At 37.1% G+C, this 15,680-nt stretch overlaps 1 protein-coding gene and 1 long non-coding RNA gene across 3 annotated transcripts in view; one reads left to right on the forward strand and one right to left on the reverse strand.

Annotated features, from left to right (window-relative positions):
* Window positions 1-4,133, forward strand: part of LOC127947272 (chemokine-like protein TAFA-5) — a 44,656-nt gene extending 40,523 nt beyond the window's left edge. For both annotated transcript variants that reach the window (XM_052544277.1, XM_052544278.1), the window contains exons 3-4: window positions 1,343-1,470; window positions 3,320-4,133. In XM_052544277.1, coding sequence (XP_052400237.1) covers window positions 1,343-1,470; window positions 3,320-3,328 — 137 coding nt within the window. In that variant the 3' untranslated portion in view covers window positions 3,329-4,133. The remainder of the gene's footprint in view (window positions 1-1,342; window positions 1,471-3,319) is intronic.
* Window positions 4,134-4,274: 141 nt separating this feature from the next.
* LOC127947277 (uncharacterized) overlaps window positions 4,275-15,680 on the reverse strand; it is a 56,149-nt gene continuing 44,743 nt past the window's right edge. Inside the window, exon 3 of the long non-coding RNA XR_008151260.1 lies at window positions 4,275-4,559. This is a non-coding gene — a long non-coding RNA (uncharacterized LOC127947277). The remainder of the gene's footprint in view (window positions 4,560-15,680) is intronic.

A 15,680-nucleotide genomic window follows, 5' to 3' on the forward strand; every position in this document is an offset into this window, starting at 1 on the left:
TCTGTCTGTCTATCTATCTACTGATGGATCGATAGATTGATCTATGCCACATAAGAAGACACAACCTTTTTTTAAATACTATTTTAAGCATGCAACAGTCCTTTGTCAAGACAAGTGTTGTTGTTTACTTATTGGAAGAGGAAACCAGCTAAGCCAACCAACCCACACCCAACCCAGAATTAATATTTTTAGAAGAAAAAAAAAAACACTACGTATAAGACTAGTGTTGAAAAGCATGCTAATCTTAAAACATAGATAAGCCAATGGCTGCAACCTACGTTTTTGTGAATCATGCCTACAGAATGAAGATGTACCGAATTTGCATGAAAGGCTCTTTTATTATGGCCCAGGGCATAACAGTGAATACTAATGCTGGAGATTAGTAGCGGAAGCTAGTCCCTAGAGTAGATGCTGTGAGGGAAACATTCACTACATAACAAACTACTTTGAGTTTGGAAGGCATCTCTACAACTATTTTTTACCTTTAAGAACGTGCCTTTTCCTTTGGTGCGGATGACATTTTGGTTCCATTTGTATCTACTTGTTCTCCAAGCACTTTGTTAGCCTTCCTCCAAACGTACAAATGCTGCCACCCTGATATTTATGTACTTTTGCTTCCCTGGGTTATATTTCACTCACAAATGTACTACCCCCCCCCCCCCCCACTTCATTTTTTCAAGTTTCCCTACATTCCTCCCTCCCTTTTTTCCCCTCCTCTCTCTAAGGGCCAATTGGGGTGTCATGGTATGCAAATGAACATGTAAGGGTGCCCTAGTTATTATAAATAGACATTTATGTTTGATTAAGTACAAAAACAATCTTACCTCAGGAAAAAAAAATCCCTGCGATCTGTTTCAAAGAGAAAAGCTTAGGATATTAGGCCAATTGCTGGAGTGTCTCTCTTTCATTGCTATTTGCCTTGCATGAAATGTCCTGATTTTACCATGTCTTGACCTCCTGAATTTCATGCATTAATGGGAATTCCTATAAGACAAGCTATGTTGGTCTATGTCATATGATTTTATTTTTATTTACTAAACTTGTCATTCATGACATTAATATATAATAACAAAACAAGTTTATTTAGACAAATTTCCTCTACTATGTAAAGTACTATTCTATCGCAATTCTTTTGCCCATCAGGTGCACCAATGAAATCATCTTAAAACATTCCAGTCAGTCCACAGTAAAAAAAGGACCACGCTATGATAAGCCCCACTCTATGTTAAGTGGCACATTTTGGAAATAAATATTTGGCCTTATGGAAGTGAAATATGCTGCAAAATACCATTTCATGTATTTAATTTCCTCTTCATGTTCATTTTCCTCTTTCTTTACACAGCACACATTGTCAGGAGTAGACAGTGGTGTGAGATGATGCCTTGTTTGGATGATGAAGGCTGTGACCTATTGGTAAACGGAACGGGCTGGACATGTGCACAGCCAGGAGGCCGAGTGAAAACAACCACAGTAAGTGCCACCAAACAGAACAACTCATGACTTAGTCTTCTTTGTAAAAAAGGCAAGTGTCATGACAAATATCGCACCAGATCCCAATAATAATAAAAGAATAAACCTATCTTCGGAGAACAGTAAACATCAGTGTATGTTTCTCTTAAAGAGCTTTTTTTTTATTAATAAAAAACTAAAATTAAATAAATAACAATTCTTATTTTAATTTAAAGCTGCAGTCCGTGCGTTTGCCTCTTTGTTGCCATCTCTGTTTGAAAACCTGAATTGCAGCTGTTAGTTGAATTTTCTATCTTGCGTGGGTTGTGAGTCGGCGCAGCTCCAGATGAATCTAATGTTCTGAAGAGTATGTGTGGCAGTCAGTCACCACACCGGTGAGGATATTTACTGTACTTCGCAATCACAGATTCTAGCCTATTGTTTGGATTATGACCCAAATAAGAATTTTCACTGTAAATTGCCATCTGAACAAGTAAAAAGTCTGCTACGTTTAATCTGACCTACTGAGAAAAAAATCATTACCATAAATCTCGCTAACAATGGTTATTAAATCTAAAGATCGGTTAGTTCATATCACATTAAACTGTTCAAATTATTATTGTTATACTTTATTCTCATATGATTAATGTTAACAACATCAGCATGGGTGACTATGAGTAGGAGTGTGTATTAGCGTATAGATTTCAATTCCTGCACAGCCTTATCTAATTGTCATACTCTTTGGATTTCATATTAAGAAATTATTTTAACCCAAAAAGCACATTAAGCTCCCTTCGAACTATTTTCCTGTGCTATCTGTAATCAGAAGCACATTTATAACTGGAATATAATTTAATTTCATTCACATGTGTTTTATAAACACATAATCCTTTCTGGATTACAATCCACCATCACAATGATATATTTAATTATTCTGGCTGCTGTGAGAAAAGGCTATAAACGATCCACCATGTGCAGGATCCTCACATGGACAACTTCTTTATGTTTACTGAAGTGACGTAATGACGCAGTGCCATGCTTGAATTAACCATGAAAACCTACCCATACCACTCAAATTAGAAAACATTATCATAAATTGACCGTTGTGAATCAGGCTAAAGTAAGTTTTGAACACTGGCTGAGATATGTACTCGTTTAAATTTTGATTTCGGATCATTTTTAACCAAAAAATGTTATGGACTGAAGCTTTAATAAAATGCAATATCAAACAACGTTGTCCTAAAATTCTATATAAGATTTCTCCAGTATGATTATGTGTAGAAACTAGTAATGTATGCCACGCAAATTAGCTTGTTAATTACAAGACAACAGACAAAACTAAGAATGTTTTATGTCACAATTTATAACTTTGGTTATATAAATATACACAGTACATAATTCAAGAGATGATAATTGCTTTTGTTGCTTAAAGGAATAGTTCACCCAAAAATAAAAATTCTGTCATCAGTTACTCACCTAGTTCCAAAAAACGTAAGACTTTGGTTAATCTTCAAAACACAAATTAAGATATTTTTTCAATGAAACTGGAGAGATTGTTGGCCCTCCTTTGAAAATTCAGGTAACCAAAACATAAAAGATCCAAAAAGGTTATAAATGCATTGTAAAACAAGATAGAGATTTTTAAATATATGGTATAAAATTCCCTTAAAGGTTTCAATCATCTGTGTCACTGGCATTGAGAGTGCTTTTTCTTAAAATGTAAGAATAGATTTTACCTCTACTATTTGTCGACAGTACATCCTTGGTTAGGGTTAAACCAGGGAAGGATCTGGGACAACACGAAAACCTCACAGAATGCATAACTTATCGTGTTATATGCCCTTACTTTTGTGTTATTTAATCCCACCAGGTATCCTGACGCCAGTGGGGGACGGTTTTCCCAAGAGAGGCGCAATGTATGGAAGCTCCTCATCATTCTCCAAAGCTACAGCGGGGCGAGGGAGGGGAGCATTCATCATAGTCCTGTTAGCTCTGTCTGTCAGTCTCTCCATTAGTCCTTCAGTCTCATAAGATAAGGGGCGAGGAACTCTCGTCACGACATATACATGGACCATGAGGAACGGATCCCCCCTGTGCTGTCAATCAAAGTTGGAACCAGCCAACATTTTGTTGCTGATGCCAAAACAATGGCAAATGATCGGTTGCAGGATAGTTTGTGACCTGGATTGTGAATCGTGTACGGATCTACGAACTTTTACAGACCAAAGAAATACAGACTAATTTTCTGTGTGGAAGGATTTCCAATACGAACATGAATGCACACATCAGCTGCTTCAGCTTCAAATGCAAGGAAAAAAACACATACCTGAGCTCTGTAAGGAGCTCTCCCAACCAAGCACATGCAAAATGGACAACAAAGACATTTGCGATAAAACTGTTGACTTTTCTTCGATTGTAGATCTGCTGCCATTGTTGTGAACTGAACTGAAATCAGTCAGGATTTGGAAACGTAGCGAACGTGGCAGGGGATTTGTCAAAACCGAACATTATCTACCTGACCTGAAAGAGACTAGCGAAGACTTGCGCTTCGGGAGAGACCATCCGATGTATTTTCAGAGTTACAGTTATAAATATATATTTAACAGTTTTATATGATGTACCTTTGTAGCGAACCTTATTTAACACTGACAGTGTGATCCTATTCATAAAGGGTGAATTGAAAACACTCATGTCCTGGGAAGTTATTTACGCATTGCTTTCTTCGCAAATGAGCACAGGAAGCAAAATAGTGTACTTGTGTTTTTGTGAATAAACCTTTATTTTGTAACAGCATTTAACAATATATACACACACACACACGTAAAAAGCAACTGTAATCCACCTTGACAAGGTTATATACATCAGTATACAGCTATGGGTAAAATGTGTTTTACCGCAGAGATTGTACACTGGCTAATTCATCTTATAAAAACTGTTTATGTGTCAGTCCTTCTGTGATATCTGTCATATCGCGACGGTCACCCCATTATGATAATGGCCCTTATGAGATAATGGCCCGTCCGCCACAACGAGCGCCGTATCCTGTGTGGTTTCTCTTAGACCATTACTCTGCCCTTGTTGGCCCCTCTCCTCTTCTCTCAGCTCCGAGCCTGTGGAGGAATGCTGCTGTCAGCCAGGCTTCAAGCTTCATTTAACATCACTAACAGCCTGCATTACACGCGGCGTCTCTCAGCTACAGCTGCAGTGCCCCACAATATCACCCACCTCACGGCTCGGCCCAAAAGTACCCGGAGTGTTTATGAGGGTTTGAAGGAGAATTATGTTGACTTTATTGAGGCTTTTAATAAGATCTTAACAACATACATTAATCATTTACTTCAGTTGTATGTGGAAAAAAGTGTCCCTTCATACTTAAACCTGAAGTTAAATATGCTAAGATGTTAAAATACGTTCTTCTATTTCAGTTTAATATGCGGAGACTACTATAATTAAGCCATTTGTAGGCTGATTTCCCTGTGAAGTGTAAACACTGTGACCAACCGTGGTGTTTAAAAAAAAAACAATTCTGTTTGACAATCCCGACCAGCCTGACACGGCAACAGTGGCTTGACCAATGGTGTGATTTAGGGGCGGGGCTAATGGTTTGAATTCTTTTGGTTTCATTGTCACTTTTAAGAATATAATTTAAGTTAGTAAATTATTAACATAATATGAAACAATATGGCACATCATACTTTAAAGTGGAGATAAAATACCTCTTTGGACACTAATATTTGTGCCGTTTTAAAATGTTTCTCTGTTGCTGAAAATGTTGGCACCTGCTTTACATAGCAACCGTGTTTCAACCAATGGTGTGAATTGGGGGCGGAGCTTTCTGTAAATTTCTGGAAATTTAGTTTGAATGCTGCTGGTTTTCTTGTTTTTGAGGAGGTCTTAAAAACGTATAACTGAAGTAAATGTTCAAAAGGTTGCTGTCAGTAAGATTAAAAAAAAGAAATTAATACTTTTATTCAGCAAGGATACATTACTTTGAAAAAGTGACATTAAAAACGTTTGTGTTTCAAATTAATTTTAATTTGTTTTATATTCTTTATGTACATCCAAAAATATTTATAATAATGTAATAATAATGTTTCTTGTGCACCAAATCAGCACATTAGATTGATTTCTGAAGGATCATGTGACACTGGAGACTGGAATAATGATGCTGAAAACTTCACAGGAATAAATTACACGACAATTTTAAATATATTTAAACAGAAAAAAGAAATTTTTTCGATTGTTATAATTTTTCAAAATATTACTGTTTTTAAATAAATAAATGCAGCTCGGTGAGCTTGGCTCAACCAATGCTAGAGTCTTTGGAAAACCTGTTTGTAAACAGTCATTATTTTTGCAGCTTTGTTTGGTTTGGTTTTGTAGTCTTTACGAGTGCTAGGTTATGGTAGTTGGCACAATTTAATCCTGTTTAAAAAATGAGACATTTATATTCAGCAGTAAGTGTTGCCTAGTCATCTGTTTTTGTCATTTTGCTGATATCTACTTTATCCAATGAAAATGTCTTCACGAACAATTAGCCCTTCGAAACAAGGAAGGTGGCGGCGAGGCACGAAGATGATTGGCTAAGGTAAAAAGGCTCCCTTGAGTTCATAATCAGCATCTGACATGTCGCACTGAACCATCTCAAATTCCCATACAAATCTTACCGGCTTGGCTCACTCATCCATGGACTAAATGAGAAAAATTACAGACTTTGCCATTTCCCTTAAAAACCCATTTACATTCTGTCAGCTCCTATTAAGGACGAAGATCGTGACAATGGGCAAAAATATGCATGGGAGAGAAATCCAGCCCTAGTCCATCACGGTAATTCCGACCCTGCTTACCAAGGCACCACTTGATTTCTCCTCAATTTGGGCTTCCCTTGCCACAAGCTGCACACTAAACAGGCACTGATAAGCACCCTGTCTGAAAACCAGCTTTAACAATATCATACAATTATGAGCACCAGTAACAGTATCAGCAATAGATTAGAGGTACTAAATGCTGAGCTATGAATAAATTAGCCATTAGTTTTTTGCATAAGCAGAAAGACCCAAAAAAGACTGAAAGGACAACAAGGCAGGCACTTTGATTTTCTTAGCTCTGCGCTTCAGCTGATAGTTTTCTCTACATAATTTTGAATGACACAGATTATAATAGATTTCGGAAATAATCCGGATTACCGCAGTCATTACAGCCACATTTAATCAAACAGAAAAGTCTTTCTATGGTCACACATCATTATGTGCGCTATGACTCAAAACGGGTGTCGATCTTATTTCAATTAAAAATTGGCATGTCTATCAACATGATGCCTCTGTTTACTGAACTCTTTAGACAAAGACGTCATCTGCAATTCAAATGATTTTAATCAGCAGACACAGAGGCACAACATTGAGAGGATTGCTTCATTCGTTTAGCAATATGTCAAAGGAAATCGTAGGGCCTCAGCTGTGTTTATGAACTAACTCCATGTTTCAGATTTGCAGGGGATTAAAAAGAGATGAAAAGCAGTGAATGTGTAATTGTGTGAAATCTAAACTCAGGACCCTTTTTATAGTGCAAATTTCTGATTAAGGCAAAACCAAAGGAAAACTCCCCGCAATTATCGATAATTGCGATTGGCCAATTATGTATTAGCATGATAAAAACAAGTGCACACATAAAGGACGACAACTTTGCACCTGAGATGAACACAAGTGGAGGGACGCACTTTGCCCACGGGGGAGGCAGACGTTGCTTGCGTTCCTCCAGGCCGTGTTGGGAATTATGGTCTGCCCTTCAAGCAGTCATTCACACCCGCCATTAATCATCTCTGACCAGTGTCCCCATTCTCAAAAGAGGTCTGGAATGTGTTTCCAAACCTTACAGAGACCTGGTTGTCACCCTACCTGTCCACCCTCAGCTCCTTGGGGTCCTTCACACGGGATCATAAAAATGAAGTGGAGATGGTGACTTTGTTAAAGGAGATAGTTTCCAATTGGGACCGAAGATACTTCTTACTGAAGATGTTGTCCGGGTACATTTTCGATTCGGGCGAGTACTTTGAGAGTCACGCAGGATGACGTAATGTTTCGTAAGAATTAATTGAATTGTTCATTGAATACACAGTCAGCATAAGCACAACCGTTGAAGCATGAATGTGGCATATAACAATGTGACCTCCTGCGGGACAGTCTCTGAACGAGTAGTGGAGTATCCTACAATAACAAATTTTGTCTAAAGATTCTCCTATGCTCATTTAAGCATGACATATTTGCCATTATTACTGAACTGACGGTCAAAGATATGTCAATGTGATTCAGTTTTTGACAGCTAATCTTCAGGAGGGATGCAGAATTTCCTAAAAGTTGTTACATACACTACCCTGAATTTTATAGATCTGCAGGACCGGTGGGTTTGTGTGTCCCCAGGCAAGATTATAAAAATGTCTTAAAATAATAATTATAATAATAATAAATGTGTGCAGAAGTATCTGTATAAATGTTTATTGAAGCAAAAAGGCTACAAATAAATGTTACTTTTGACTTTTTCTGCATATGCGATATGATCCATCAGGCTTTTGAGGAACATTTATTTGTTCATCTCTCAATCATCATTGTATTGCACTGTATTATATGTTTTGCCTCCACAATAAAATCTACCGAGTTGATCATAAAACTGAGCATTAAAATACCATCTTACAAAAGACATATTAATGGGAGATATAGTGACAACTGATATTTAAATGACATTTTATTTAAGTAGTGCGTTATACTGTGAGCATTTAATTGATTTCCATTACAAGCAATCAAAATGTCTTACTTTTTGGCCATATAAATAACAACAACTGCAACAAATTGCATATTTTTGCCCAGTTTGGATCTCTGAGGTAAATCTGACTCCTTAATACCTTTCAGATTTTGCCTACAGTACAGGTCACAACAGCCTTAATTATCCTAACTGAGGACATTGAAGACATTTCTACAGAAAGAAGTCAAAAAACTTTCATTACAGTATCTATGTCAAGAGGTGAAGCTTTCAGTGTAATGCGCTGCGCTACAAAACAGCATGAGCCATGCAACAGCGGAACCCTGAACCACAAGGGCTGCCTGCAAAATAGGATTATAGAGATGCACACCAGCAAGGCGGCGTTCCACTGACCACAAGTCATTCTGAGCTGAATCTACCAGAACTGATTGATTCACATCCACGATTCACCAGACACCTGAATGTCACCTTTCCACATGGCTGCCATTCACTGCACACAGTGATTGAAAGAGAGAGCAGAGGTGAGAGGGAATGGGATGCTTATGGCACGGGGAGATATGAACTTAATGCAGGAACACAGAGAGGAACGGGTGCGAGGGCAGAGGGGCACCGAATGCCACAGCTGGTGACGGTGAGATATGGGAACATTCATTTTGTTACAGAGGTCTCTAAGTCTTCATTTCCAGGTGTCTCCAAGTCCTGGTGGAATCATCTGATAAGAGCCTGATGTTAGTGTCTTCATTTCGTTCTCTATCATACTCACATTCTTCACCTCGTTCATCTTTCCAGCTCAGGATATTTAGTACAAGCTGTAGCGATGTCATTGTCATGACCCGAAAGGAACTTCCAATATTTGTCATTTAATATTTTTTTTACTGAGCTACAGTAGCCATAGGGCTGGGTAGTGACACAAATCTCATGATTTGATTTTGATTCGATTTGCATCCAATCTCGATGAAATTTGATTTGATATCGATTCATTTGGATATACTGTATATCAGGTATAGTATACCAATTATCCTCAAGAAAAAAAAAAATCTCTCCTAACTAATGATGAAAACTATCCACTTTGTTTTTCACCACAGAAATAAGCCACTTTTTATTTGAATGTGCAAGTCTTTAAATAGCTAGAAGAATTACAAAGTGCAGTAAACAGAAATAGGAAAACTATTTGTGCAAACCACCAGTGGGTTTATGATTATGATAATACATTTAAAGAACATGATAACAAATAATTGTTTGTTAAAATGAACAACTGAATTGTGTAGAAATAAGGGATGTTCACCCAAAATGGTAAATTCTTTCATCATTTACTCACCCTCAAGTTGTTCCAAACATGTATCAGTATATTTCTTCTGTTGAACACACACACACACACACACAAATATAATTTGAAGAATGTTGGTATCCAAACAGTTGGTACACCTACATCCTACATCACTGCCATTAGAAAACTTGGAAGAGCCAGAACATTTTTTATTCTATTAACTCTGTTTGGTATTTGTCTGAAAGAAGAAAGCCATATACACCTTGAGGGTGAGTAAGTCATGGGCTGATATTAAGAAAACAGTTTTTTCAAAATGAAAAGAATTGATTAATATCGAGAAAAGGTCTGCCAGGAAGACTCAATCACTTCGTCACTAACTACCTTCATCATTATCCAATCACGTCTTTATACTCCTGTATAAAAGATCGTACTTACACATGTTTGAGTTCGCAGATGCCGCCGCGACAACAACCTCCACCCTCCCCACCACCACCAGGATGGTCCTGTCCTTACCTTCCAGGGGGGTCGGCTGCGCCCCTGCCTTCGTCTTCAGGCAGGAAATGCAGATTCGCTACCCTCGGATTACGAACCATGGACGGGGCCTTCCGCCAAAGAAATTTATAATTGTGCTTGCTGAGCTGTCAATAAATGTATGCTTCGTACATCATTTTATCTCCCGAGTCTTTCTGGTAGAACTCTATTTTCAGCCTAGGCCTAATGCACAACACAACAACTTTATTAAAAATACAACCAGCCACAAAAAAAAAAAATTTAAATGAAAACTTTTCTTTGCTCATTTTTTAAAAGGCCACGGTACATTAAAAAATGATTCAAACTTCAATCAACAACGTTTTCCAACTCATCAAAATTTCTTGAACCTCTTGAACATTCTCAGCACAGATTATCAATCATGGGCTCTGATCGTCATGCGATGGTTGTCTTCCTCTGACATTTGCTTGTGTGGCCTTGCTTGTGTCCATCCTGCTGAGTCGCTCATCTATGCTTGCTAATCCAACATGCGTGACAGCTGACCGCTGATGCTAACAATAGCGAGACAGCACAGACAGCCCATTCTAAAGACTGTCAAATGATAAATTACCCTCTTCAGTCACTCTAACCGAGAGCCAGTTAGGTCACACAAACAGCTTGACGTGACATTTTTCCGGTACTGTATATGCAAACTGCTGCCAATCAATTAACAGCTAGCCTTTCTTTACCCCTCAACCGCATATTGGGATTGAGGGACATTGACTGCAGAGGGGAAGTCAACACAAAAGCCTCCTGGAGTCCTGGGTCATAGGGAAAGACTGAACAAATAAATGTGGCTGTGAAAATGAACCTGAAAAACAGCTTTAGTTCATAATGTCAGTCGTCCTTTTCTGTGAATCTCTCAAAACATGTGAATCAACAATCAGCTAAAATGCTGCAAATATGTATATTTTTAATCAGTGTTTTTGTCTTGAAATATTGTATAAGATACATAAAATATAGTGTTTAAGATACACTAGCATTCAAAAGGCTGGTAAGAGTTTTTCATGTTTTTTTAAATAAGGCCACAAATATGATAAAAATACAGTAAAAAAAAAAAGAAATATTATTAATATTATTATCAATTTAAAATAACTTTACTGACCCAAAACTTTTGAACATGTCAATTGACATACAAGTAATTACATTTTTTCATAAATAGTAAAAAAATAATGGATTAAAAAATATTCATTGAAAAAATTATTTGCCATTGGACTAAGCAAAATAAACAATTCATGGTTATGTTTGAAAATGGTTATATTTTAAGGATGTTACAATATTTTGTACTAAAAAAAGAAAAAAAATACTGATAAAAAACATTTTGAAGTGAACATTCCCAAATCCATGTCTTATAAATCCTTAGGGATTTTTTAAGACCTCATTTTCTAAAGTCTTATTAATCTCCCCTCTGCTAGAGAAATCATTAATGTCTATTCATTATTTTATAATTTTATATCAAGATTAATATGAATGATGAAGTGGCAGAACCCAGCAGTGGTCATTTTGCAGTGGTGCTGGTCTTTGGCCTTGCAGCAGCTGTGTTCTAATTAAAGCTGCTTCACTTGAGTGGTTTACATTTTTATTTTATTGGGACCTTTCGCCTCTCATGATATACACAGAGTGCAAATCAACCCCTGGGCAAATAATTCATAAACATTTTTTAATTGCTTCATTTATATCTAAAAGGATAAATTTATAACAGCTTGCTGCAAAGGGTAGTGTATTGGGAAATGTAAACCATAAGCACTTTGAGAAATTTTTATCACTCTAGATTCAGATGTAAAGACATCTAAACGTAAATACATTTCCATCCACTGACAGCAGAAGACAGGAGATTGCACAATTATGTGTGTTAAAACAAAAACGCTTTTAAACCACATCTCAGTTTCATGCAAAATACTAATGCACTTTGAGGTAAAGCAGTGAAAAAATGCCATTGATTAAAGATATCTTTGGAAAACAAAAAAGATGGCACTGCCTCGCTCATTTGCACAGTAACAGACTCTAGCTTTTAAACTGTCATGTCTGGCATGCCCTGATATCAAAAAGAAAAGCGAAAAATGCTTTGTGAACGTCTACGTACAACGTTTCCCACAGCTAACACAAAAAATCACTTTCATGTTGTCTTCAGACGGTATTCAGACAGAACAGTTAGCTAGGTTTCAACCGAATGCTGTTTAACCCCTCAGAAGACAGATTAGCCCCGAGACAGTCCATTCATCATTCTTCTTATTCGTCATGTAATCCCGTAAGGACCACACCACAAACACCTTCTGGAACAGCAAAAGTCCTTGTGGGGGTTTTTACAAGTCTGGATTCCCAGCCGTGCATTTTACTGCTATTGCAGCAAAAGATTTGACGCGTTTCTGCTTTCCTCCATAAAAGCTTGCAGCATGAATAACTGGCTTTCATTTGATTGAAAGAATAACCTTTATATTGAAAGCATATCACAAATATAAATATAAAGAAATTAGCACAAACATACATGCAGTGATGGGCCAGTTATTAAAAAATGTAGCTCTCAAAATGATTCAGTGTGTGAGACATTTCAATGATTCAGAATCAATTGCAAACAGCTCTAAAAAGATCTAAGATCTTAGCTTTTTGACTAAGATACTGAAAAGAACAACTCAAAATAGTGATTAATCCATGAACTGAGTATTGCTAGGTCTGATTCTCAACTGAAAAACCAATTCAAAACAAAATTCACAAATCAAGTACCACTAATTCAGTTTCTAAATTGATCAAACGGGTTAGCAAACTGTTCTGAATTGGTGTGCAATTCAATTCATTGCAAAGGGCCAACTCAAAAGAGTGATTAATTCATGAATCGAGTACCTGAGTTCGAGTTCTGATTCTAAACTAAATTGCAAACTGATCTCACACGCCTTGCTAATTTGTTTGACTAATTCATTAAAAAGAACTAACTCAAAATAGTGATTCATTCACAATTAAAGAATCCCTCGGTCAGATTCTAAACAGGCAATAGAAAATACCACACACGCTTGACTGCTAAATTGCTGTCAGGGAAAATGTAACGTTTTCTACCACACTACTAAAAAAAAAACAATTATCTACTAAAACACTACGATTTACGAAACTAGCAAATCCTACCTCCTCGCTATTGAGAAATGCAGTTAAACAAACAACTTTGCCATTGACACTACTAACACTGTATACATCTTCAACCCAGAAGTAGAGCTACCAAGAAACATTCTTCCATTCATCCGTGCTGTCTTTCATTCATCATAGGATGTTGAGCTCTAGAATCAAAGTTGGAGCTTCATCAGCTGGTTACTTCGCTGGCTCATTATCAGTGAACACCTGCCTTTCAAGCCATTTATCAGCTGCCTGTCAATATATAGATTAGAGTATCCATTTCACTGTCAAAACTGACTATTCATCACAGCTGTGCACTGTCTGGTTATAAAGTTCTCTTCGACCTCTGTGGTAAACACACAATCTTCTGACTGCAAAAAAAAAAAGTGAATATAAACAGACAATAACGCTAAACAGAATTAGCTCCGTGATAAATCAGATATTGTGAAATATCAATTTTGCACATGGCTGCACACGAGCACGCTTCCATATTTTCCCAATGCTCCTTGTCATATTCCCAAGCCATTAGTTTAATTCATGACATTGTATAGGGTGGAGGTTTACTATTGGGTTCATAAACATGTCATGCGATATTTCAAGAAGTTTCAGAGCTGAATGATATTGTTGACTGTTTACTTCAGTATTGAACATAATAGATTAGTGGGACAATTTTATATAGTATATACGGTCCCCAATTTTTTTTTATAGAGCTCTTTTTACAAAAGGCAGAATAAAGTATTTTGTTCTTAATTAGTCTTGAAGTCCCAAATCGTCTTGCTATTCTTCTTTTGTTCCAGATTTTTATTGATTCATTCCTTCCTTCAGCACCAGGACTTTCAGAAATGCATGTTAAGCAAGCTTTCCTGAAACAATTGATACAAGAAAATATTAAACCGAAGACAAATGTGGTTGGAGTCGGTTCATCTATCTCTTTCCCACTTAGATCTCATTGTTTTAACCTGGTGGAATCCCACTTCGCCCTTCAGTGAGCCCCACAAATCATCCTGGGACATGGAAATAGGGGACAGAACAAAATGGGCATCAAAGTTCATAGACTTTAGGAAAGAAAAAGAACATAGAGAGAGAGAGGAAAAAAGCAGTGAAAGTGTTCTGGCGTATACATCACAAAAAGGGCTTTTCATACGCTCTTAACCCTCAAACAATGTATTTTTGCACCCCCCTTTTAACCCTAGGTTATTCAGTGTTTCACACTTGACATTTTGAAATTGTGGATCTAAAGCGAGTCTATGGTAGATACCTGTATCATTCATTTTAATGAAGCAAAAATCCATGCTTATTGGTCAATAGCCTCTAAACATGTAATTTTGAGTTCTGCTCTGGTGATTTAGCCTCTATTCTTTTTCTGATGATTGGGTGATTGAGCTCTTAAATCAGGGATGTCCAAATTTTTTTTAAATGGGACCAGATTTCCATGATGTGGACAAACCGGGGAACTAGATGCTTCTCTCTCTCTTTCTCTCTCTCTCTCTATATACATAACAATAGCTTTAGTTGTGTATGTAAAAATCTTTAAATATTAAAAAAATAATAATAATGTAAAGGTCCCGTTCTTTGTGTTCCCATGTTTCAAACTTTGGTTCGTGTGTAATGTTGTTGTTAGAGTATAAATAGTATCTGTAAAATTCTAAAGCTCAAAGTTCAATGCCAAGCGAGATATTTTATTTAAAAAAAATATGCCTACATCGAACGACCAGTTTGGACTACATCTCTCTAGATCCTTTGACTAACCTCCGCCCACAGGAATACACTAAAAGGGGGCGTGGTCTTGTTGCGCTCCCATGGAGAAGAAGGAAGAGTTGCATTTGTAGAGTGTGTTTGTCGCCATGTCATCAAAACGCTATTTTTTTCATCCCGGAGTCCAATCACCTTTGTTTCCCAGGGACGCTGTACTTGAAGATCAATGGTTACAATTTAGTTCAGATCAGGATTGCCAGGTTTTCAAAACAAATCCTGCCCACTTGCTTCTCAAACTACTCTAAAACTAGCCCAATCGCGTTTCCAGGAGGGCAGCGTGCGCTAAGCTGCTGTCGAATCACAACACAGGAACCGCTGGCACAATCAGAACTTGTTACGCCTTTCTGAAGGAGGTACTTTATAGAACAAGGAAGTCATCAGCCCGTTTTTATGACAGTGAAAACAGCAGTATACAGATAGGTGAACATGAACACATGTTATATTGCACACTGTAAACACAATCAAATCATAAAAAACCCAAATAAATTAACACATTTATTTTGTATAAAAAGAATTTTGTATAAAATATCAGTTATTTGGCCTATATTTTATATGCTGATTCAATAGGTCTATGTCCACATTAATAATAAAATAAGTATATGAATATCCTACATTTCTGCCACAATAGCTACTACAGTTACAGTTAGTGTTACTACAGTAAATCAATTGGAAATGTTGGTGATTTCTAACTGGATTGTACCCAGACAGCAAGCAGATTAGGCCCAGATCTGGTCTACATCTGGCCCACATGGATTTCACATGGGCCAGATCTGGGCCAACACTATGTTGCCTGCTGTCTGGGTTGTTGCACAATGTTTCTCCTGTTTTC

This window comes from Carassius gibelio, chromosome A25, assembly GCF_023724105.1.
Source record: "Carassius gibelio isolate Cgi1373 ecotype wild population from Czech Republic chromosome A25, carGib1.2-hapl.c, whole genome shotgun sequence".
Taxonomy (NCBI): domain Eukaryota; kingdom Metazoa; phylum Chordata; class Actinopteri; order Cypriniformes; family Cyprinidae; genus Carassius; species Carassius gibelio.